This window comes from Podarcis tiliguerta (genome assembly GCF_965153285.1).
Source record: "Podarcis tiliguerta genome assembly, chromosome: 10".
In the NCBI taxonomy this organism is placed as follows: domain Eukaryota; kingdom Metazoa; phylum Chordata; class Lepidosauria; order Squamata; family Lacertidae; genus Podarcis; species Podarcis tiliguerta.
The window spans coordinates 21,252,250-21,276,031 of record NC_139543.1 but is presented as its reverse complement, the minus strand read 5'-3'; the positions used below and the strand labels follow the sequence as shown (position 1 = coordinate 21,276,031).

The 23,782-nt window shown below is 42.2% G+C and overlaps 2 protein-coding genes across 4 annotated transcripts in view; one reads left to right on the top strand and one right to left on the bottom strand.

Moving 5' to 3' along the window:
* Positions 1–13,639, bottom strand: part of ASZ1 (ankyrin repeat, SAM and basic leucine zipper domain containing 1) — a 47,667-nt gene extending 34,028 nt beyond the window's left edge. Inside the window, exon 1 of the mRNA XM_083399872.1 lies at positions 13,545–13,639. The gene's annotated coding sequence lies outside the window, so the exon portion shown is untranslated. The remainder of the gene's footprint in view (positions 1–13,544) is intronic.
* A 2,448-nt stretch (positions 13,640–16,087) lies between these two features.
* Positions 16,088–23,782, top strand: part of CFTR (CF transmembrane conductance regulator) — an 86,557-nt gene continuing 78,862 nt past the window's right edge. For all 3 annotated transcript variants that reach the window (XR_014502064.1, XR_014502065.1, XM_083399330.1), the window contains exon 1: positions 16,088–16,455. Coding sequence is in view for 1 of the 3 variants with exons in the window: in XM_083399330.1 (XP_083255456.1) it covers positions 16,403–16,455 (53 nt within the window). In the remaining 2 variants the exon portion in view is untranslated. The remainder of the gene's footprint in view (positions 16,456–23,782) is intronic.

Sequence of the window (23,782 nt, the reverse complement as noted above, 5' to 3'; positions counted from 1 at the left end):
TAAAATACTAAACGCCCCTGGGCGTTCAAGTGGTACATCGGGATTTGTTTTTTTTTTTTTTTTTTTTGCGGGGGTAAGGAGTGGCCAGAACCCAGCACCAGGTTTTTGTGGTAAACTTATTATTATTATTATTCATTTGGTTTTACCCTGCCTTTTCCCCTTATGGGACTCAAGGCGGCTTATAGATAAAAAAACAAAACAAGTATCACAACACCTGGGGGGGGGGGACATATAAACCATTAAAAACAACGAAACATGAACAGAATTAAAACTATGAAATATGAAAAGCAATGAGCTACCATCCTGATGGGGTGCAAGCTGTGAAATGAATACATGCATGAGTTGTCCTGGAATCTACTCCTAGTGAATTTATCCTTCATAGTAACTGGAGTATTACTGTTCTGTTTTTGTTTTTTTACTGTGTGCACAGTAAAAGTAATTAATTGCCATTGGGGCTCAGTGGGATATAGCCTTTAACTGTGCTTACCCTATAATAAGCCTCATTGAATTACATGGGACTTTCTTCCAAGTAGGCAAGGTTAGCATTGCAGTGTGTGTGGTAAGCTTGGGCAGAACTGTTAAGGACTGGAAGTTTCTTACAGACTTTTCACATGAAAGAGGAAATGAACTTGAAATATCGGGATCTGAAGATTGAAAAAGTACTGGTTTATAGAATGGTTGGATTTTAAGGAATGAATATCACATGTAGCTGCAGGGCAGAGGGATGGAAGCCCCTTTATCCTTTTTTATCTTTAGTTTTTTCTTTTTCTTTCTTTCTCTTTCTTTGGGTCTCTCCCTTTCTTGTCTTTTCTTCTTTCTGAATTTGTTCTTTTTTAGACTAAATAGTTGTTTTAGTATATTACAAAAATATACTTTGTCATAGGTATGTATTTTATATATCTATGAATAAATATTAATAAATAAGGTAATGAACAAGGAAGCAAGTGCTGCGGAACTATGTGGGACTTACTTTTAAGTATATAGGCCCATGAAAATTACTGTAGCTAGAATTGCCTGAAGTTCCTTCTTATTTCTGTGCAGCTTAAATGGAAATCCTACACATGTTTACTCAGTAGGTCCTTAAATGAAGTTTGAAAGCACACACACACCCAAAGCAGTTTTACAGAGCCCCTCTGACCTGCTCACTGAAGCCAGTGGTAGGATGGGGGCTGTGTTAAAGTGCTTCCCCTTCCCCAGCCGAGAGAGTCCCACACCCGCTCCTGCTTGCACAAGAGTAGGAGCAGGAGCAGGGCTGCTCAGCTGGGAAGCCGAAGCCCTCCCTTCCCGGCTGAGACAACCCCACAGGTAGGAGCATGAAAATAGGAGCGGGATTGGGGCTGCTCAGCTGTCCCAAGTCTTCTTGTTCTCAGTTCAGCTTTATCTGCAAGACTTCATATTGGCCAGTAATATGGGGGGGGGGAGATGAAATGCACTGCCTTGATAAATGGCTACAGTTCTTGTGCATTCAAAGCGTACCTTAGCATATTTCAAAATGTTCAGCTCGCTACTCTTAACATGGATAGAAGGGGAAAGATGCATATTGAGTGTAATATGCAAGATGAATTCATCTTGTCTATTTGCAGAGTGGCATTAAAATATTTGCATTATTTTCTTGTTTCTGAAAGAAAACTATCAACTCTGCTGTTCCCTATCCTTGTGCTGTTTATAATGAGCCCTGCAGTGATTTTCACCCCTGCATAGTAGCAACTAATTTAGAACATGCTAATAGGTATGAACAGTTCCAATTGTTCCTTTAGCGCTTGCAGAAGAAGATGTAAATAAACATTAAAAACAAAAACAAAACACCAAACAGCTTCCAGTGCTAGTTAGATCCAAAGCAGGAATTCACCTTGAAGGTACAAATGACATTTTTATCCTTTCACAGCATTTCTGCCAGGTGCAGAAATAGAATCATAGAACTGTAGAGCTGGAAGGGACCACAAGGATCATTTAGTCCAGCCCCCTGCAATGCAGGAATATTTTGTCCAGCGTGTGATTGTACGGTTAAGACACTGTTCTGAAATTTAAAAAGCATATGCAGGATAGCCAGTATTAACTCTTTACCCCAGTCTGCATCTGTAATGTAACTATTTTAACTCTTTCTATGTGGAATTGTTTTAAATCGTTTTATACAGTGGTACCTCAAGTTACATATGCTTCAGGTTACAGACTCCGCTAACCCAGAAATAGTGCTTCAGGTTAAGAACTTTGCTTCAGAATGAGAACAGAAATCGTGCTCCGGCGGCAGCAGGAGGCCCCATTTGCTAAAGTGGTGCTTCAGGTTAAGAACAGTTTCAGGTTAAGTACAGACCTCGGAACGAATTAAATACTTAACCTGAGGTACTACTGTATATGGATCTGTTTCTGATTGTTTTTTAAAATGCTTTTCTTGTTTAATGGTTTCAGGTGTTTTATTTGTTTTGTAACTATGTGCTTTATTGTTGTAACCTGCCCTGGGACCTTGGGGTAAATGGCAGGTAAGAAATCTAAAAAACTGGAGGAAATAATAATACCTGCATCTTCAGGAACTTGTGACCTTTCCTAGCCCACATACTGTTTTACACAGGGTCTCCCAAGTCGTCGTGACTAGAAAACGGTGGTTGTGGCATTGGGAATACTGTCATTTATATACACATCTACAGAGAGAGAAAGATTGAGAGATTTTGCAAGGTATTACAAGCCATACCCATCATCACCCACGTTTGCAATACTCTAGCTTCTTGTCTGATTAAAAGAGGTACGTGCACATCAGGGGAACTTAGCTTCAAGTTGCTACTGGGTCAGGGATCTGTCCAAACACAGCATGAAAATGGACTTATAGAAGGAAAACTTAATTGTTACAAGGTTGTGCAGGCCCAAAACATTTTGCTGTCTGAAGTGGAGCTCAAGCAGTGCTACCTGTCCATTGTCCAGTTAGGGCAGGAAAACATAGGATTGTATAACTCCCTGCAATGCAAGAATCTTTTGCCCAATGTGGGGCTCAAACCCATGACCTCAAGATTAATGGTACACCATTCAGACATCCATTCTTCTGTCTGAACCCCGTACTCTCACACAGTACTGCCTGGCACCATCAGTCCACCAATAATTTTCTCTTACATCAGTGTCTCTCCCTTTATTGTGGTTGCTCTGTATGTTTCTCGATGCAATGCACCTGCTCTTTGCTTTGGTGGGGGGTGCGCACTGTGGTCCAGGTGGTTTATTTTATATTGACTACTGACAGGGAGTGGAATTAATTGGCCTGTTTGGTCTCCTCGTAGTCTATGATTCTACACCATTTTGGAACCCTATTATAGTGGTACCTCTGGTTACGAACTTAATTCGTTCTGGAGGTCCGTTCTTAACATGCAACTGTTCTTAACCTGAGGTACCACTTTAGCTAATGGTCCTTCCCGCTGCTGCCACGCCGCCGCCACACAATTCTGTTCTCATCCTGAGGTAAAGTTCTTAACCTGAGGTACTGCTTCTGGGTTAGCAGAGTCTGTAACCCGAAGTGCTTGTAACCTGAGGTACCGCTGTATAATCAGTTGCTGAAATCTGATCATGAAATCATGGCAGGTACATATTCCTCAAGCAGATGAATTACTATTTCAGCCAGTGGCCTGAAGCTCAGTAGGCAAGTTGTCTCAGAAAGGAATTTTTAGGGCACAGAATCATGCCCTGTACACACCAACACTTCCTTGCTTATTACCTGTATTAATCACTCAATGCTGTGAATTTCTACAATGGTATAAATATTATATTACTATTTACAGTCTTTCTTAGGTACAGAGATGCCAATCTATATATTGACCCAAAAAGAGATTGTATTCTTTAAGAACTTTTAAAACGCTCTACAAATAATTAAACACTCTTTCTTACTGCTTGATACTCTTTGTTGCTCAACTGTGTGGGACAGCATGCATGTGCCTTTTGTTCAGTCACAAGAGATACCAGTCTTGGATTTTTGCCCTTCCAGCCTCAATAATGTTATTGTTCTAGGATTATTGAATGACACTATGAGATGGAAGAAGTTAAATAAAACTGCCTTTAGAAACATAAACCTTATGAGCTGGCTAGAGGGAGATTCACACACTTTCCACTCCTCCTACCTTTACTTTGGCCCTGAAAGAGGATTGAAAGTTGCTCAGAAATCTTTGCTATCCGGTCAAAACAACAATGGCCTTCTGCAGAGCCAGGCTCCCATGGCTACATTAAGCTGGCCCAAACGCTTGTGGTGTTTGACAAATCTATGCTAACATTTCGGCTACGGACACTGTTGTCTTAGGTTAGTTACCATCTGCCAGACTCATATGCTACCCGTATACAAAATGATGGCCAGCTTGTGCAGTTATTGAGGGGATAATAGAATATAGTTTATGCATTGATTCAGCTAGTAGCAGATTCTTAGGCGCCTTTGTGGATATGGAGCTCTCTCACTCACACAAACACACTGTTCACTTTAACTGCCAAGACAACAAAGGCAGTCCAAAACCCTTTGCAGCCTGAGACACAGCACCACCCCAGCAATCAATGTGCATAGCGTCCAAGGACAGCCAAGTTATTTTGGCATATGAGACAGAAGACCTCACAAGCACCTCTCCAATCTACTCTCTAACAATAAAAAAGTACAATAAAAATAAAAAACCATTTGCTGCTTTTTCATGACATCCATCATGATCTGCTTGAGGTAGGTGCATCTCTCTACCTAATGGTAGATTGTTAGGACCACTGAAACAGATCTAGATCTGTGCTCCAGCCATTGGAGTAAATAGAGGAGCCGGCTTGCAGCATAGTCACCTTCTCAAACTTGACTACAAAATATTCCTTTCATATTACACTTGCAGATCCAACATCTTTTATTTCCAGATGTTAAGACTAGGGAGGTAGTGTAGGCAGATGTCAACCCATGTTCTTCATTAGTGACATTGCTTATGTTGGCTAGGAAATAGAGACTTACCATACTTCTCTACATTTCACATTGCGAAAACCAGTCTTAGATTAGCCCTTAGCAAGGGACGCAGCCCCAGGCAGAGATAGTGTCAGGTGGATTCTACAAAAGCAGATGTCAATCAAACGGTGAGCAGGTGGCTCAGCTGGCCCTGCAATAAACTGGAAAATAAACCACCTATCCAGCAGCCAGCCAGCATCTCAGTCCATCTGCATTGAACACACATATCACAAAATTGGCACTCCAGATTCTCTGTACTGAGCCAATCTGGAACGAATTGTATAATGCATGAATGCACCCTATATCTGCCGATTAATTTGCACATGTGACAATAGCACAGCTTTCCACTGCTATTAGCAGAGACACAACCAATAATCATTGTATGCAGAGGCATATTTTCCAGTTTTGAACAAATAAATCTTATGTTTTGGTTGGATCTCCCTAGAATTCTCAAGTGCTGGTTTTATTTTGTTTTTAAGAATTTGACCAAAAAATGTCGTGTGGAATTACCCTATCAGTTTTATTTTTGCTGATGGGAGCTATTATCACAGTCCTGTGGTAAAGTGTGCCATTCCATATGAAAGATAGTGGCCCATGAACTAGCAGTATGTTTTGACTGCTGTATGTTATAGTTGGTACCAACTAATAATCAGGGCTTCAGAGTTATGATGACATTCGCTTGGTCTACAAATTGCACACAAAACCTAAGGATGGGAATAAATACTTAACCTATGGAATATTTATACGTCTGTTGTTGTTTTAAAAGGCAGGGACTGTAAAATGAAACAGGAAGTGGGATACATGAGGCCACAACACTTCTTTTCATTTAAATTTATTTTTAATAACACTTGCTTAAAAATAATTGTTTAAGTTACCTCTATATCTTGATTGATTTGCTTTCATTTGTGAGTGAACAAGGTAAAATCTATACCAGGTTTTATTTTATTTTATTTTTTGAGATCTGTGAATGGATCTCAAAACCTTTGCCTAAAAGTAGCTGTATGCCTACTTCGGAGTAAAGCCCACTGAATACAGTAGGATTTACTTCTGAACAAACATGGATCAATGCTGCAGAGAGTTAGCCAGTGATTATATGCTTGCTATCTACATAATCACACTCTTTTATTCTGCGTAATTGACTGGAAATTATCATTAAGCATCCTATGCCTTTGTACCTATAATCAGCAACAGATGTAAAACACCATCCCATGCTTTAAATTGCATGTTAAAAATCAATTTGAAATTATTAGTTATCTCTCATTGCTGCTTAACTGTCTTTTTCTCTCTCAAAATGAAAGTAATAAAAGTAGGGTAAATTGGTAACATCTGTTTAACGTACGTCCATGGGAATGCTACTTCATTCTTATATCAAGACATGTGTCTCATTTCAAATGAACCTGGTCAGTTTTCCTAGAAAATGTAGATTGTCTCGCTTACATTTTCGTGCAGATGAAATTTACACGAGCTCCAGTCTTACTCAGGTAGGCTGCTAATACTCCATTGACTTCAGTGATATTTAAACAGTCATGGTGGTGACATGTGGCCTAACCATTTGATCATTTCTTTACTTGCTACATTTCTATCCCACATGGGTGCCCCTGCCAGAATATTTCTGGTCCCTTCGCCAATTTGTTTTCGTCAATGAAATAAAAATAATAAAGTCTGTAGCCTGCTTATACTGTAAACAAGTCTGCAGTATCACCAAACCTAAATTGGAGTGCATATGGGATTAGGAAGCATGGAACAAATGAGTGCAGCCTTTTACGATGTTTTAAATCAGGGTTTCCGAAACTTGGGTCTCCAGCTGTTTTTGGACTGCAACTCCCATCATCCCTAGCTAGCAGAACCAGTGGTCAGGGATGATGGGAGATGCAGTCCAAAAACAGCTGGAGACCCAAGTTTGGAAAACCCAAACCCTGTTTTAAGTAATATGCTGTTGTGATCAAGGGGGTAGTTAAAATGGTTTAAGGGAGATGCAATCTACTGTAGGTTAAGGGACCTTTGCAAACCCCTGTTGCTAGAATGTTAATAAAGGAATCCCTCGTACCATAACAGGTTTAAATCAGTATGCTTTCTAAAAGATAGAAAAGAGATTAAGTAGCATTAGCTTGGAAGGATGAGGTGGGGTGGGGGTCTTAATAAATCTCACAGCAGACATGGACGGGAAATTCAGCTGTTTCTTCCTTGACAGATCTCTTACAGAAAATTCCTCTTCTGCAGCTGATAGCTGCTTTGGGAGGAATCCGCAATTGGTGCCAATGGAGACATTGGTATAGTGGGGGGAGGGTGTCAGGACGGCAGCTGCTCCCCCATCAATAAAAATCAATAAGACTACATAGCAAACTGAGGTTGTGCCCCCCTAACAAAAGATCTGCCCCCCCCCCCAACAAAAATCCTGGCTACACCCATGAATGGATAATTTCCTCCCAACAGAATAGCACACTCAGAATAGTTGGCTCTTGATTGCAGCTGGGAGGGAAAGAGTTACATCCTACTAGTTGCCTGCTGTAATAATGATCCTGATAATTATCAGCCCTCCCAGCTGATGCTGTTTGTATTTTTTAAAACCAGCATCTTCAATGCAAAGACACATTTAATGTCACGTCTAGTTTGGCCCTGAGCTACACTAGGAGGCATATATATGCGCCTCTCTGCAGGCTAGGGGGCTACATGCTGAGGAACTAGAACTGCAAATATGTAAAACTAGTTATCCTATTATCCTTTATATGGAGGGCAGGTATATAAAATTGGTTCTTTGCAACCTGTCTGTCATCTTTCATAGCCTCAGGAAAGGCTTGGCCTGAAGTTCTTTGATGTCATCTGGAATCTTTCCATTTTAAATTAACTTTGGATCGCGACCAAAACGAACGCTGTTCTTGCTGGACTCTTTGAAGGTTTCTTCATAAGCATAGAAAGATGTGGAATTTATCCCAGTGACAACTATAAAGGGAGCCCTTGTAATACACTATACAATAAACCTGTTTGCCCTGTTTCTCTATGGTGACCTTGTTCAAGATTTGGTAGTAAATGTTTTATTCCTAGCTACAGAAGCATGCGTAAAAAAGTGCAGAGGCCTCAGAGGTGTCCATGAACTTAATAATTAAATCTAGGCCTTTACATTTTCAGAATGTGACTATTAACACCTCCGAGTTCACATTAAAAGCAACAACATTTAGGGCACAATGGGTGACATTCTGTTCTTGCTTACAATCCAAAGAACCGTGTGACTTAACTCCCAATGAGACTTTGGACTTGTGTTTCTTGAACACCCCAATGCTGCATAGAAGGTATGTGTGTGAGAGAGAGACAGAGAGAGAGAGAATGAGAAATTATGTGTACACCTGAATCTCGGGATTTTGCCAAGAATCTAGACCAGAGATCTACTTTACTGAGTTCAAGGACTTTATATTGGCATTATATAATATTTTTTTATGCAGACCTTTGCACAAACACACTGTTATTGAATGCTTTTAATCATAACTTTTTGCCCTTCCTCAAGGAGGAATTATACTCTGTGTTCAGTGGTACCTCAAGTTACAAACACCTCAGGTTACAAGCACTTCGGGTTACAGACTCCGCTAACCCGGAAGGTTACCTCAGGTTAAGAACTTTACCTCAGGATGAGAACAGAAATTGCGTGCCGGCGGCAGCAGGAGGCCCCATTAGCTAAAGTGGTACCTCAGGTTAAGAATGGTTTCAGGTTAAGAACGGACCTCCTGAATGAATTAAGTACGTAACCAGAGGTACCACTGTATGTTTGAATACAATGAGTGTGTTCCTTTTTTAAAACAGTATGAGGGAAAGACATTTAAAATCGGACAATAAAATAAATTAACACCTGATATTATTTTTATACACACACACACACACACACACATATATATATATATATTAGGATAAGTGACCTTGACTTTAATGGGACATAGTTCCATATAGGATAGATTTTGACATTAGCTATCAATGACGTGCACTCACTTATTTCAAAGTTGTGGGTTCAACCCCCACGTTGGGCAAAAGATTCCTGCATTTCAGGGGGTTGTACAAGATTACCCTCGTGGTCCCTTCCAGATCTACAATTATATGAAATGCTTTCAGTGGTAAGCCCCACTTTCCACATCAACTCTAAATTGGAAGGGTCTCCCTTCATTGCTTTTCCAAGCATCTAGTGCAAGGTAAGAGGTATCCGATTGCTCTAAACCTCTCTGAAGTCAGTATGATGTACTGGAGAACGACCACTGTTTTACAAGTTCTGAAGAAGGATGGGGGAACCTAATAATAATAATAATTTTAAGTGCTTGCCAATGGCAAGCCATAAGTGAATTTGTATTTCTGGATTCTTGCCTGATAACATATAGACTTTGGTACAGGACGGAGCCCTGTACATTCCAAGGGTGCGCAAAGCTACAAAGGATTTTAAAGATCTAGATCTTTAAACTTTTGATTCAGCTGTTAAACAAATGACAGTTGTGTCTCCCATATCCATGAATCCTGATGATCACTTATGTAAACAATGTCAAGTGGCAGTAGCAAATATATTTCTAAGCAAATGTGACTTTGGTTTCCAGGATGAGTGTTGATAGTTGTGTACCACCATCAATTATCTTAATCTTGTAATTTCAAAGTAAACAAATCTGCTATAGAAAACCTAAAGCCTTGAGATAGAAAAAACTTCAGACTCCTTATGTCTGTTGATCTCCTGTTCTCCAATGTCACTGTGTGCTTTTAGCAAAGCCCCTGGTTTTGACACAAGGTGTGCAGAGCACTTTAGAAGGTGAGACAGGATTAGCTATTTCAATTCATGTCGTAGTTGATCTTTGATGTTCTGGATCTCCCCGAGATGCCATAGTTTACATTTTCTCTTTGTTAAACTCAATTGGTATTCTGCTACTTTATCGGAAAAGGTCAGCCCTGCATTTCCTGTGAAGTAATTAAGAGTTTTTGCACTGGCTTAAAGATTTTGCTAGTTTATCATTTATCAAACCACTCAGATTAGGGATTTGTATGAAGTAGAAGTGGCCAATCAGTGACTAAAGTAAATTGTCAATGGAGAAAAGATGTCTGATATCATTTGGAGAAAAAACTTGTCACTTTGGGGTAACTAATCCTATAAAATTACATTTCTTTTTTGTATCACATACCAGGTAGACTGAGCACAAGACTCTATCCTGGATTTCAGGAGCCCTTGGGGCTATCTCTCCAGACCACAACCCTCCCTAGTCTTGCTTCATATCTGAGTGTTTTTGCCTGCCTGGAATGTTTCCCTGATAAATGACTCTTCTTGCTAGCCTCTATGGAAGACACAGAAGGGTAGAAACTAGCCTACTGCACAAGGGTAAAATATTGTCGTACACCACCTCAATCTCTGAGCAGTGCGAGATCCCAAGGCTTCAAGGTGCTTGCCCAGGGTTTGCGTTTTCTTCTGCACAGCGGAGACTGTGGTGTCTTTATGATATATGGTTTATTTACACATATATACAACCCTGAGCCTACAGTGGAGGGGTTCACCTTAGCCATAGCCTTGGATTCAAGCAGAAATCAAACACCTCTCTTGCTTCCCAGTCTGCAGCTTCTCTTCCAGCTTCTAGCTCACATAACTCAACTCTCCACTCTCAACTCTTCCTTTGTCCTTCTAACTATTTGCGAGTTGAACAAGGGGGCCCTACCCATTTGCTGTCTTGCACAGAGCCCCTACCTTTGTTCCCCTTAATGGCTCATTCCCCAGGCTATCACTACACCAGGAAGCTAGCCTGACTATTCCAAGAATTAGAAGGGCACCCACGCATTGAGCCTAACACCCCCCCCCCCAAAAAAAATACCTCATAGCATGAAATATACTCAGAGTCGCAAAGTGATTTCATGCTCTTTATTCAGCTCATAGTGGTGAGGAGGAATGAATAAATGTCCCCTCAAAGTATCTGCTTTATATACATTATTTACACAATGGGCTGCACATGATTGGCTAATTCTGGAATTCTACTGTAAGCCAATCAGGTTGTGGATTCACTTATATCTGGAGCATGATTGGGTGGTTCCTGCCAACCAATCATACTGCTGCATTGTTCTAGGACCAATCAGACTGCTGCAATTTGGATCCTATTGTTCTAGGACCAATCAGACTGCTGTAGTTTGGATCCTATTCAACTCAGTACATAACATAGCAATATATACATTTCTCTTCCCACTTTTGTCCTGCCTACCGCTAGCATGCCCACACGGGACTCCAGAGGGTTGTGCAGAAGATAATGTGACGCTTGGGCTGCAAAAGGTTCCCCACCCGTTACATTTTGCATCTCTTCCCTGCATGCTCAATATGTGAGGTTCACCTACATGGAGGCTAGACAGACTTCAGAGTTGCAGTTATTATCTGCTCTCTTTTTATTACAAGGTTTTACTTCCTGTTCTTCAGCATAGAAATAGTTCTGCAGTAGCTTATAAGGAACACTAAACGACTTTAAAAAAATAAAATAAAAACACAAGAGACAGTAGGAGGTAAGATGTGTTCTCAGTTAAAAGGAAGGAACAGGCTGCCCCTGACAACTTGCTCAGCCTATAAATTCCTTTTCAGTATCAGACATGAGTTCACAGTCCTTTCATACAGACAAAAATCTGCCCCTGGTTTTTGCCCAACCTTTCTTTGTTTCAGCAGCCTAATGTGGAAAAAAAGAAAAGGCCTTTTTTTTTTTTTGCTTTTGCTATTGTTAAACAATTGGTAGCTGAAATCCTTGCCACCAGTAGATCCCGGATCTATGGTCTGCCAATCCCCTCCCCCACACTAATAGTTGTCATTCACCACCTGTACTAATAATGGAGAAGATCCAACATGTTCTTTCAGTCTTTCTTTCTCAGTGTGCCATTATTCTGGGATCTGAGGTAAGAGTTTATTTTCCTCCCTTTTTGCAATTAATTATTTCAAGCTCTTAAGGTTCAAGGGAGATTTATAATCTGCATTAAATACACCCCCCCCCATTTTAAAAAGAAATTTGCATGTGTATCATAAAAATGGAAACCATATTAATTGCCTGGGTATTAGAAATTGATATAGCATGGCAATAGAAAAAATACTCTTCAAATTGAAGGAACAGAATATGATGTAATATAACAAGGGTTATTGTAATACTACAGTGGTACCTTGGGTTACATATGCTTCAGGTTACATATGCTTCAGGTTACAGACTCTGCTAACCCAGAAATAGTGCTTCAGGTTAAGAACTTTGCTTCAGAATAAGAACAAAAATCGTGCTCCAGCGGCAGGGTGGCAGCAGGAGGCCCCATTAGCTAAAGTGGTGCTTCAGGTTAAAAACAGTTTCAGGTTAAGAACGGACCTCCGGACCGAATTAAGTACTTAACCTGAGGTACCACTGTATGCATATGCTAATGTCCCAATCCACATACCAATAACAATATAGTTTTAAGCTTTAAACTGATTTAATCTCATTGATATGTTCACCTAGACAGGGTGGAATAAACATATAATAATAGGTATATATGAGATTTAAGTATTCAATTCTAAGCAACCTTGCGTACATAGAATTAATTGAATTTCTAGATGGAAGCCAACTAGTCAAATCCCGATGTCTGTGATTGACAAGAGCATGAAATCATTCAAGAATCAAACCTTGCTGTTGATCACATACCCCCATACCCTCTTATTTATTTTATGCCTAATAATATGCCTTATTTATTTTATGCCTAATAATAGCTATCACGCTCTGGGCATCAAAAAAGAAAACAGCAAAACAAGGGAAAAAAATCACAAAACAACAACAGCATGCAATATAAAAGCAGCATTAAACAATAATAAAAACATCTTTAAAAACCCATAAAGGTCTAGGAGAACAAAAAAGGTTTTTGCTAAAAAGACATTCAGTGTTAGTTGAGACTTTTCAGGGATAGTGTTCCTTAAATGAGGGCCCACTGCTAAGAGGGCACTTCCTCTTATAGCTACCCACTGTATATTAGCTGTATAGGCACTTGTTGAAAGGTTTCAATTGATTACCGCAGGGCATGGGCAGCTGGGCACAGGAAGAAGTAATCCTTCAGATACTGTGGCCCGAAGCTCGGATAGCTCAATTGGTAGAACACGTGACTCTTAATCTCAGGGTCGTTGGTTCAAGATGACCCTTGCAACTCTACAAGTCTATGATTCTAATCCTGAAGAGCTTTAAGGGTCAAAACTTGCACTTTGAATTTGGCCCAAGTAATGGACTGGGAGCCACTGAAATTGAAAACCACTAGCATAACATGCTCTTATTGCTCAAGCTTTCTGCCATATTCTATTCCAACTGCAGTTTCCAGACCATTTCTGAAGGAAACTCCACGTATACAACAGAGCTCTGCAATACGTATATACAGGAGGTTACATGGGGCATGTACTGCTGTAACCATGCCATCTAAACAGGGTCATAGCAAATGTACCAGCCTAAGTTGGCTCAGGCTGACTCTAAGTTGACTCAGAGGCACAGTGGATAGTTGAATCTCTAGTGGCAAAGACTGATCAACAGGAATCCTCAAACTATGCACCTGGTCCTTAAGGGGAGTGCAATTCCATCCAGAACAGGTTAAGTACCACTCGCCTTAAAAGGATGAGCCACCACGAACATGATCTCTATCTCACCTGGATTGAACTTCAGTTTGTTAGCCCTCATCTGTTACCGTGGTGAGGTATCCATTTTGCATAGCCATAGCCTTGCTTGTTCATGAACATCTGAAAATGCCTTAATTAGCAATAGAGAAGTGAGAGAAAAAAATTAAATAGCTCTTTCAGTACAGTAGTTTATAAGAGATCAATTGTGATGTGCAGATCTATGTGGGGGAATTTTATGTCATAAAGGGGCAACTAATTGTAATAAAATTATTTTTAAAAAATATATTTACCTATCTAGGGATTTTCCCTGTTGCATTTGTATCACCGTGGTCCATAATATGAACATAACCAATGTCCTCCTCCTATCTGTGACACACTAAAATCTGGAATGGGTTTTAAGCATTTAGCTCTTTTCTTGCCATATTCCCATTTAGAAATTCACACATACCTTTATTTCACCCCCAAACTTCTCTTCCACGCTATCCTATGGCTCATTCCACCTACCTGTCACCCCCCCCCCAACTCCTTAGTCCCATGTGTTTCTACTGCATTTTGGGAAACCTTGGTACAGATTTTGGCCAAACTGCCCATTAGGTCATTGCTAAACCAATAAACTGGGGGACGCGGGTGGCGCTGTGGGTAAAAGCCTCAGCGCCTAGGGCTTGCCGATCGAAAGGTCGGCGGTTCGGATACCCTGCTGCGGGGTGCGCTCCCGTTGTTCGGTCCCAACTGCCAACCTAGCAGTTCGAAAGCACTCCCAGGTGCAAGTAGATAAATAGGGACCACTTACTAGCGGGAAGGTAAACGGCGTTTCCGTGTGCGGCTCTGGCTCGCCAGAGCAGCAATGTCACGCTGGCCACGTGACCCGGAAGTGTCTCCGGACAGCGCTGGCCCCCGGCCTCTTAAGTGAGATGGGCGCACAACCCTAGAGTCTGTCAAGACTGGCCCGTACGGGCAGGGGTACCTTTACCTTTAGCCCAATAAACCTGGGAGGGAAAAAATGGATCATATGTGATCATCTCTGGATGCATTACCAAGGTCCCTTAAGCTGGATTGGTTGCCACATCTTAGAACCTTGTCTATTTCAGCATGATGGCTAGGTCAGGTGCAACAGAAAAGGCGGTAGCAGGGAGCAGAGTCCTGAGTAGGTAGAATGAAATATCATTTCACACTTTCAGTAGAGGAGGCTCAATTTGCAACATTATCCCAGACAAAACAAAGAAATGCAAACTCCCTGCACTCAGGGAGTGTAATGCTTTAGAAGTGTTTTCCCAAATGTGCTACATGGAAGAGCATTGAAATGTAGGATCCCTGAAGTGGTACCACCCACTTCAGGATGCTATCAAGCCCAGGAGTGGGAGGAAAGATAGATGATCCCTCCTTTTTTTTTACAGGCTAAAGTTAACTTTAGAAATTAATGTATCGGGGGGCTCAGGTATAAGGTTCTATTAGTTAAATTAACAGTTACCTTGCCAAAGGTATTTTTCTGCCCGAAGCAAGGACAAAATGATGCTGTCCTTGTCCTCCGGTCAAGATAGAGAAGGCAGACTTGATGGCAGTATCTGGTAATCTGGCACTGATGTGTGCATGCCTATAGTTAAAGGAACACTTAGCACATTTAGGAGACAGTTAATAAAACCTAGGTATAAGCCCGTGGTTCCCAACATGGGCAGCAATTTGATTTTTAAGGGGGAGGGGCAAATTGGATGCTTGTTTAGACCAAGTTAATGGCCTTTTAGGCTTCCTCCATGTAAACAGGAGTTCACTTTTTGAATAATAAGAATTACATGTCATGGAGGGGGGCATCAGGATTTTAGAGATGCTTGGGGGGGGGCAAGGCCTAAAAAAGGTTGGGAACCACTGCTATAAACCATGTTTAGTGGTGAATGTTCCTTGCTGCAGATAGCACGTCTAAAGCCTAGATTATTTCATATCACTTTCCTCACAGGGCATGGGGGGGGGGAGAGCAGCTGCCCCCCTAAATAAAATCAATAAATAAAAATACTTAACGTAAAGTAGAAAGATTTTGACAGACTTTTTTGAGCACTTGGGAGTCAAAAGAAAGTAATTTAACTGTCCCCGAGACATTCCTTTCTGAATCTGCTAAACAGAGGATGGTGGCACGGGCGTCCTACCCCACCCCAATAAATAATGGCTTCGCTCATGTCCGAGCTGCGACCTCTTTTTAATGCTGGTTCTCGGGTTCAGTCCACACATTTAAATAGGAACCGTAGGGCGCTGATGCTTAATGGGAAGGAGCTGTGAGGAGAAGCTCTTTGAAGGCGGCGGGAAGCCATAATCATTAGCAAGGCTCCGTCAGGGAGGCGAGGTTGCTATTTCAGGACCGTGGCGACCGCTAACAAGGTTGGCTCGGCAAAGGGAGCGAGGCTGGGCTGCGGAGAGGTGTGTGTGTGTGTGGCGGGAACCACGACTCGCCTCAGAGGCTTCTTCCCCGGGACTAGAGAGCGCGCGCTCGCTCTGCCCGGAGAGGCACCTGGCGCGGGGCGCTTCTCTTGGCGCGCGCCAGTTTTTTTTTGTTAAGGAGCGATTCCTTTGGGAGGATGTTGCTCCGCGTGAGGAGGAGTACGGGGCGGGAAGGCGAGGGCAGGCTTATGAAGCCGAGCGGGCGCGCAGAGGCGGGGAGAGGGGCAGGAGAAAGAGGGAGGCGGTGACCTGAGGGAGGATAAGGTGGGAGAGCGCAGGGCCAACAGCGAGGACGACTTCGCTTCTCTTCCCCCCCCTCCCCCTTTCCCAATTCGGAGGCAAGAGTATAAACGGCGCGGTTCCTCGAGAGGCCGAACTCTCTCCCCCTCCCCTCACCGGCCCCGCCGCGCCCACCCTCTTCCTTTGGTGTCCGCTGCGCACAGCAGCCTGGACGGTGAAAGACCATGCAGAGGTCGCCTCTGGAGAAGGCGAACGTCTTCTCCAAACTTTTCTTCAGGTGAGTGGCCGCCGCCTGAGCGGGCACGTGCTGCTGGCGGGGTGGGCGAGAGCGAGGAAGGGAGGGAGGAAGGAAGAGCGCGCGCCGGCGAAGCTGTGGGGACCAGATGGAGAGGCAGATTAGAGTTCGCGCGGGAAACCGGGGGCGCAGCTCGCTGTACCGGGTCGCGCGCGCCCACAGGGTGGGTGGGGGTGGGGGTGAGGCGCGCGTGCCCACCGGGGGGTGGGTGGAGTTTCCCCTTTCTAACCCTTTCCACGCAGCGACGAAACCTCGGGGAAGACGGCGCGCCTCAGGGCAGCTGCTCGGTTTCCACAGGGACAATTGACTGTTGTCATTGCTCGCCTTCGCCCTGTCAAAGCCTGAAACGGTTAAGGGCTGGCATGCCGAGCTATCTCCTATCTCCCCCTGCTTCAGCAGGCAGGGGAGCACAGCGAGCCTTTCGACTTGGCAAATACCATCGCGCTGCCTGAGATGCCAGTAATGAGGCTTGAAAACAGTTGGCAAAGGGAGAGGGAAATAAGGGTTTGTTCCAGGAGGAGGAGGAGGAAGAGGACCCCCTCTCTCCGCCTTCGTCCTTTGTGCGCTGAGCTTTTCCTTTTGACCTGAAGCCAGATATCACACACCCATTTAGTATAGAACGGATCATCACCCGAGTAACTTTGGGCAGTTCGGTGGCTTTTTGCTCGCCTGCGGGATCTGCTTGTTGCGCATTCTGGGACTGGCCGACGTAATTCTGAGGACGAATCGGCCCGCAAGCAGAGATTTGCCTGGCAACAGGGGCCGGGCTGCCCTACCTACTGGTGCTGCAAAGTGTTCCCAGCTCTCAGGTGCGAGGCTCCTAAAGGTCGACCTGAAATCCATACAGGCTGATGCTGTGCGTGCTCATTCAGAAACGGCTGGCGCCGAACTCACCCCCCCCCCCCAAAGTGACTGAACTTGCAGTCTGATCTCCAAACCATTACATGGTACAGTAATAATTAAAAGCTCAGTCCTAAACTAAATGTGTTATTCGTTTCATAGGAGCCAACTCCTAGGGGCCAAGGTCCTTTCGCCCCCCAAAAAAACATTTTAGGGCCCCCCAAATTGATTGGCATTTCCCTCCCATCAGATGTCAAGGAAATAAACAACTAACTTGACTTTCAGAAGACATCTGAAGGCAGCCCTGTATAGGGAAGTTTTAAATGTTTGATGTCTTACTCTATTGTGTTTTAATTTGTTGGAAGCCGCCCAGAGTGGCTGGGGTAACCTAGTCAGGTGGGTGGCATATAAATAATAAATTATTATTATTATTAGTGTGCACACAATGTCATGTGATTTATTATGCGGCGCAGAGCTTAACCTGGCCCCCCAATATTTTATTCAAGTTGGCACTCCATATCTGTTGACACCCCATCAATTTCCCCCCCACTGAGCTCATGACTCACATACATGAGGTTCCTGCCTGATCTCCCATCCCAGCACTGATCAGATCAAAATTTGCTTAGCTTCAGCAAGATGGCTTCATCCTGTGCCTTCAGGTGGAGGATGAGTCTATCAATGGCTACTAAGGAGGCATTGTTCTTCTGAATAGCAGTTATCAGAAAGTGCAGGAGGACAAAGTGCTTGTGGGTTTTCTAGAGGCAGCTGCTTGGCCACTGTGAGAGCAGGATGCTGGACCAGGTGGGCCATTGGCCTGATCCAGCAGGACTCTTCATTTGTTCAGATCATGGTCACAAAACCTATGTGATCCTTAGGGTGAGTTCCCTGATTCCATCCTACATATTTTTTTGTTTGCTTTAAAGCCAAGACACACTGGGCAGACCACATCTGATGGTGAGGAGAGGCTACTTAACTCTTTTCCTTGCATTGTGTGGAAAATGAGATTAATACTAAGACTGTGGCCATCAAAGGAAATTGATTTACACTTGGTACAGGGCAGACAAAAGAGAGTAGTACTGTATGCAGTTAATTTATGGAATTTGCTGCCGCAAGATGTGGCATTATATCACTCAATAGTAGTCCCTGGATAGCAACAGTGAGAGGGGATTGTTGTCTTCAAGAGTAAAGTAAAGGTAAAGGGACCCCTGACTGTTAGGTCCAGTCATGTATGACTCTGGGGTTGCGGCGCTCATCTCGCTTTATTGGCCGAGGGAGCCGGCGTCCAGCTTCCAGGTTATGTGGCCAGCATGACTAAGCCGCTTCTGGCGAACCAGAGCAGCGCACGGAAACGCCGTTTACCTTCCTGCCGGAGCGGTACCTATTTATCTACTTGCACTTTGACGTGCTTTCGAATGGCTAGGTTGGCAGGAGGTCTTCAAGAGTACTGTTGGGCTTTTGAGGGATCTGGCTATCTTCTGTGGAAAGCAGAATATTGGACTAGATGGACTTATTGTTTGAAACAGCTGGATCTTTCTTGTGTTCTTACGTTCCCCACTTGTTTTCCAGCTCAAAATCACCCTTCCCAGAGAGGTTTCTTTCCCCCCACTTGGGTGTGCATGGACAGGAGATGGGGAAGAGAGGAAACATGGTCATTTGATTCATTTGAATCTGATGACATATTGAATGGCTGGTCTGTCTATATAATATGCCTGGTTAAAAGGTGGCGAGCTTGGGTAGGAATAATGCCAAGGTATGGGATGTGATTTAAGGGCACATTTATATGATAACAATCCTTTATTAACTCAAAACAGCTATCATCCCCAGTTCTGTCTGACAAAACTAATGATTTCCTGTCACTTGGCAACTCTAGCTCATACTTTACCATACCTGTCTTTAGAATTATAAGTTTAAGCACGTAATCCTATGGCACTTACATGTACGTAAACCACAGGGACAAATGGGCCTTGTTTTGATTATATATACCCATAGAAGTGGACTTTCATCCCTTAATTTTCAAAAGCTGTAAGGCAAACTATCAAATGCTATTTCCTTTTTTTAAAAAAAACAACAACAGTACCCTAACATGCAAGCCTTATTGTTGAAAGTCAGCTATCCAAAATATGACGTAGATTAATTTTCTATTTTTATAGGCAGGCTGTACCTCCTCTTTCTTGACTTCTTATTTTTAGCATGCCTACCAATGAACAATAACATGTAAACATTAAAACAATACAAACAATGAATTTACATAATAAACATTACACTGCAAGACATCAAAACTGCACTTGTGTGTGGGTAGATTGTTTTCATATACACACCTCTATTTTTCCATTCTAAAAATAGCAAAATGATGTAAAACATACTAAATGTTTTTGTTTTTTTAAAAAGTCCCATCTCTAATTGTCCTTTGCCGTTTCAGTGATAGCATTGGCTGCAAGTAGTATTTGAAAGCAAGTTTTCCACTTGGTTTATTTGATTCAGAACTTGAGCATGTGAAGATTGGGTGAAGAAGTACTCTACCCAGACTTCCGAATCTCTGTTCAACCTTTTTGATTTACATGAAACAAGGGGTTTTTTTGCCCATCACTGATGAGTTGTGAGTTTGGACTGGATACAACTAACTTGATGTATGAGAGGCCAAGTCTGTGTAAAGCTCTGGCTGTAGAAGAGAGAACAGAGCTGTTAATTGGAGTGTGTCCTCCTATACAGTATTCCAAAACCCTGTATTGGGAATATCTACATTTGTAAAGGCAAAATAGCAGGAGAGCCCTTTGACTCCAAATTGCTATTTGCAGGAGCTTTCCCCGATGTCCTGTATAATTTGTACTCAAATTAAAAGTTAAAGAAAACAACACATTTCAAAATGTATTAAGAGTCACTATTGGTAATTCACAAATTGATAAGCATTCATTGTAAATTAATTTGCTCTTGTATTCAAAGCATCATATAGCCAGTATTTTACTGATACCAAGACCTTTGACTGATACCAGGAAGCTTTTTTTTGGGGGGGGGGGAGATCTACTCTTGAATCAAATCCAGTGGGCTTCATTTCTGGGAGAAGAAGAATCAGTAATCTTAAATGAAACATTGATTATTAGTTTCCTGATATTCACAATTATTTATGTTACTGCAGTAGAACCCTAAACTGGAATGAACATGCCAGGGTTTGGTACGTTGGATCAAAAGAATTAATGAAAAGATAGTTTCTGCAATTAATATTGCTATTAGGAACTTGACAGTTTCAGAGGAACAGCAGACAAGGAAACTACAAAAAAAGAAAACTCTTGCTCAAGATAGTTACCACATCTTAACACACCCTGAACTGGCTTTAGTCAGATAAAGCAACAAAGCGGGATGAGATTGATGTTTTGCTTGATGACAGTTATGTGCATTTGCCTGATGACTGGTAACACATATGTGAAACTTCAGGCTTCAACTGCAGTGGCTCACCTTTTGAATAAAGTAGTGTGAAAGAAAATGCTATTATTTATTTAATTTTTAAAAAAGCAATTAAAGCAGTTCCTGCTCAGATGTTCTTCCTGTCCTTTGACCAATGCAGACTTGTTTTAATTGTGAAGAATTAGATTTGCAGAGTGCCAATCTCAATACAGTAAAACGTGCTGAAGCTCATTGAGGGACTGCTTGAAATAATTGTGCCAAAATTTCTAGGTAAGTTGCAAAGCTAAATATCTCTAGCAAGCAAGCAAGAATCCAGCGACACACATGTTTGTCATCATTATGCTTTTCAGCTAGCTAATGGCAGTAAAATTCTTTGCTTACAGATCTGAAGACAGAATTCTTTGCTTATAAAGTACACAAGCATAAACATAATTTTCACGAAAGCCAAATGGGTCCTCTGATGTTCAACCACAAACTCTATTGTCTATCATTATTTGCCATTATTGCTGAGTTTGATGGGGTTATAGTCCAACCACATCCGGACCACGCCAATATAATATAGGCAGTAGCTCCCCAAAGCCTCTGCTATCTGAAATCCTCTAACTAGAAATACCAGGGATTTTGAGCCCAGGACCAATATACTTGCAAAGCATGTGTACCACCACAGAGTTACGGATCCTCATTTTTTGTAACCAAAAAGCAATATGAATTTTTAAATATACATGCTCTGCTTGAAAATGATCACAGATGCAAGCAAAAGAAACAAAGCTACTTTTGAAGCTACTTTAGCTCTGAAATGTAACTATGGATGTTAGAAATGTTTTATGTAAGTAATTAGATAAGCAGAGGTGTGGCATTCTACCAAAACTGTTATACCTTTCCTACAAGACTTTAAATAGTGACAACTACTTGGAGGTAAAAAGTAGTTAAATGCTATGGAACTTTCATGTGTATGCCAGTTCTATGAAAGTTTATGGGCTGCCATTCCTCTATCTTGTTTAGCATATTTTATGCAGAGAGATCAAGTAAATATTGCAATATTTTGAAATATCCATTTCATTTAGCTTATGAAATCAGAGGTTCTTTCATGTTGGGTTCTTCATTACTACTGAGAAATAAGCATTTGTCTGAAGAGACTGAAATGCTAACATAACAATATGTTTAGATTCTCAAGACCAGGCATCCCCAAACTCAGCCCTCCAAATATTTTGGGACTACAACTCCCATCATCCCTAGCTAACAGAACCAGTTGTCAGAGATGATGGGAACTGTAGTTCCAAAACATCTGGAGGGCCGCGTTTGGGGGTGCCTGCTCTAGACACTAACCAAAATAAAAATAACTATAAAAGATGTCTAGTCTTTTCTGCTGAATGACTCTTATTAAGGTTAGGGTCCTTGTGTTTCAAACTGAACACTGATATTGCTCCATGAAAACACATACTGGTAGTTATTTTTATTATTATAGCTAAAGATTTTCATTTTCAAATAACACTTGAGAGCTGGCACAGCTTTGGAGAGAGAGAACCAAGAGATAACAAATGATGCATATTTGCATTTATTCTAGCACCTTTTCACTAGCCTATTACTCAAAGGTTTTGCCTTACGAGCACTTTGGTGTTAAATTTAATTACCACTATGAAACACAACATTGGTTTTGAGAATCTGAATGAAACTAGTGCTCAAGAAAGAATTGAGGGTGCTGGCAGTCACAATGCAGAGTAAGAGCGTCTGTTCTCCTAAACAAAAATAGTTATCTCGTGTATCTATTTCATAGAATCTTACAGCTGGAATCAACCAAAATGCCATCTAGTTCAATCCATCGCTGGCCACCCACCCATAATCCTTTCCTGGAACATCCTGTTCCACTCCGGCCCATAATGTGCCACAAGCAGGGCTTTCAGGAAGCAGTCACAGACCATATAGGTGACTTATGTAAATGAACAGCATTTTCCTTAATCCCTTGTCTATGGCAGAGAAATATGGGACAATCACAATAGGGTTTGTGAATAAGAAGCAGATTTCAGCAAAACACAAGAAAGGCAACATTCCAATAGTAAGAGCTGTTCAGCAGTTGAACAACCTGCCTCAGGAGCTAGTGGCCTCTCCTTTTCTGGAAGTTTAAGCAGAGGTTGGACGGCCATCTTTCAGGCATACTGTTTGCACTGAACTGACTGATTTTCATGACTGCCAAGGTCACTGCCTAAAGTTATATGGTGGTATTCAACTAAATGCTTGTGCTAGTGCAATGATTAACACAAACACAACAGTATTTTACCCCTCTTCCCCCATCACTTCTTGCAGTTAGGGAACCGCCAGAAGGCCCTTGCAGCTGGATCTCTGTGTCCAGACTGAATGATGGGGGTGGAGATGCTCCTTCAGGTATACGGAGCCAAGGTCAGCACCAAAACTTTCTGCTGTGCTCAGAAATGTACTGGGAGACAGTGAAGATCTGTCAGGACCAGTGTTATATGGTCCTGAGGCCACTCCCAGTCAGCAGTCCAGATGCTGTATTCTGGATTGATTGTAGTTTCCAAGTCACCTTCAAAGGTAGCCCCATGTAGAGAGCACTGCAGTAGTCCAAGCAGGAGATAACCAGAGCATGTACCACTCTGGCGAGACAGTGCGCAGGCTCTGTGTGAGGTGTTTGTTGGCTCTCCTTACCTTGATAGGCAGGGAAGCATCACCACAGTAGCTTGAGGAAGGGCCAGAATTAGTGCTGACTAGTTTCCTTGCAGACAGATGTTTAAAAAGGTAAGAAGGGCAGAAAATGCTGTGCAAGGAAGTAGAAAACCTTTCTCTTTCTCCCTCCCCCACTTCCAGTTTAGAGCACAGATTGTAGTTTCCTCAAAAAGTCCAAAGGTTGTGGCAATTACTCAGCATATCTCTGAAATTACCAGTGTGAGACACTGCCTAGGAACACCTTGCAGCATTTGCCAAGGATCAAGTTCCATAATCAAGATGGGCCACAATAATGTTCTTTCCATGCCAATTTCTATAGCAGACACCTTCATCTACCTGAAAAAGAGGGAAGCCGGAAGGCTGGCTATACTACCTGTCGGATGACTCATTA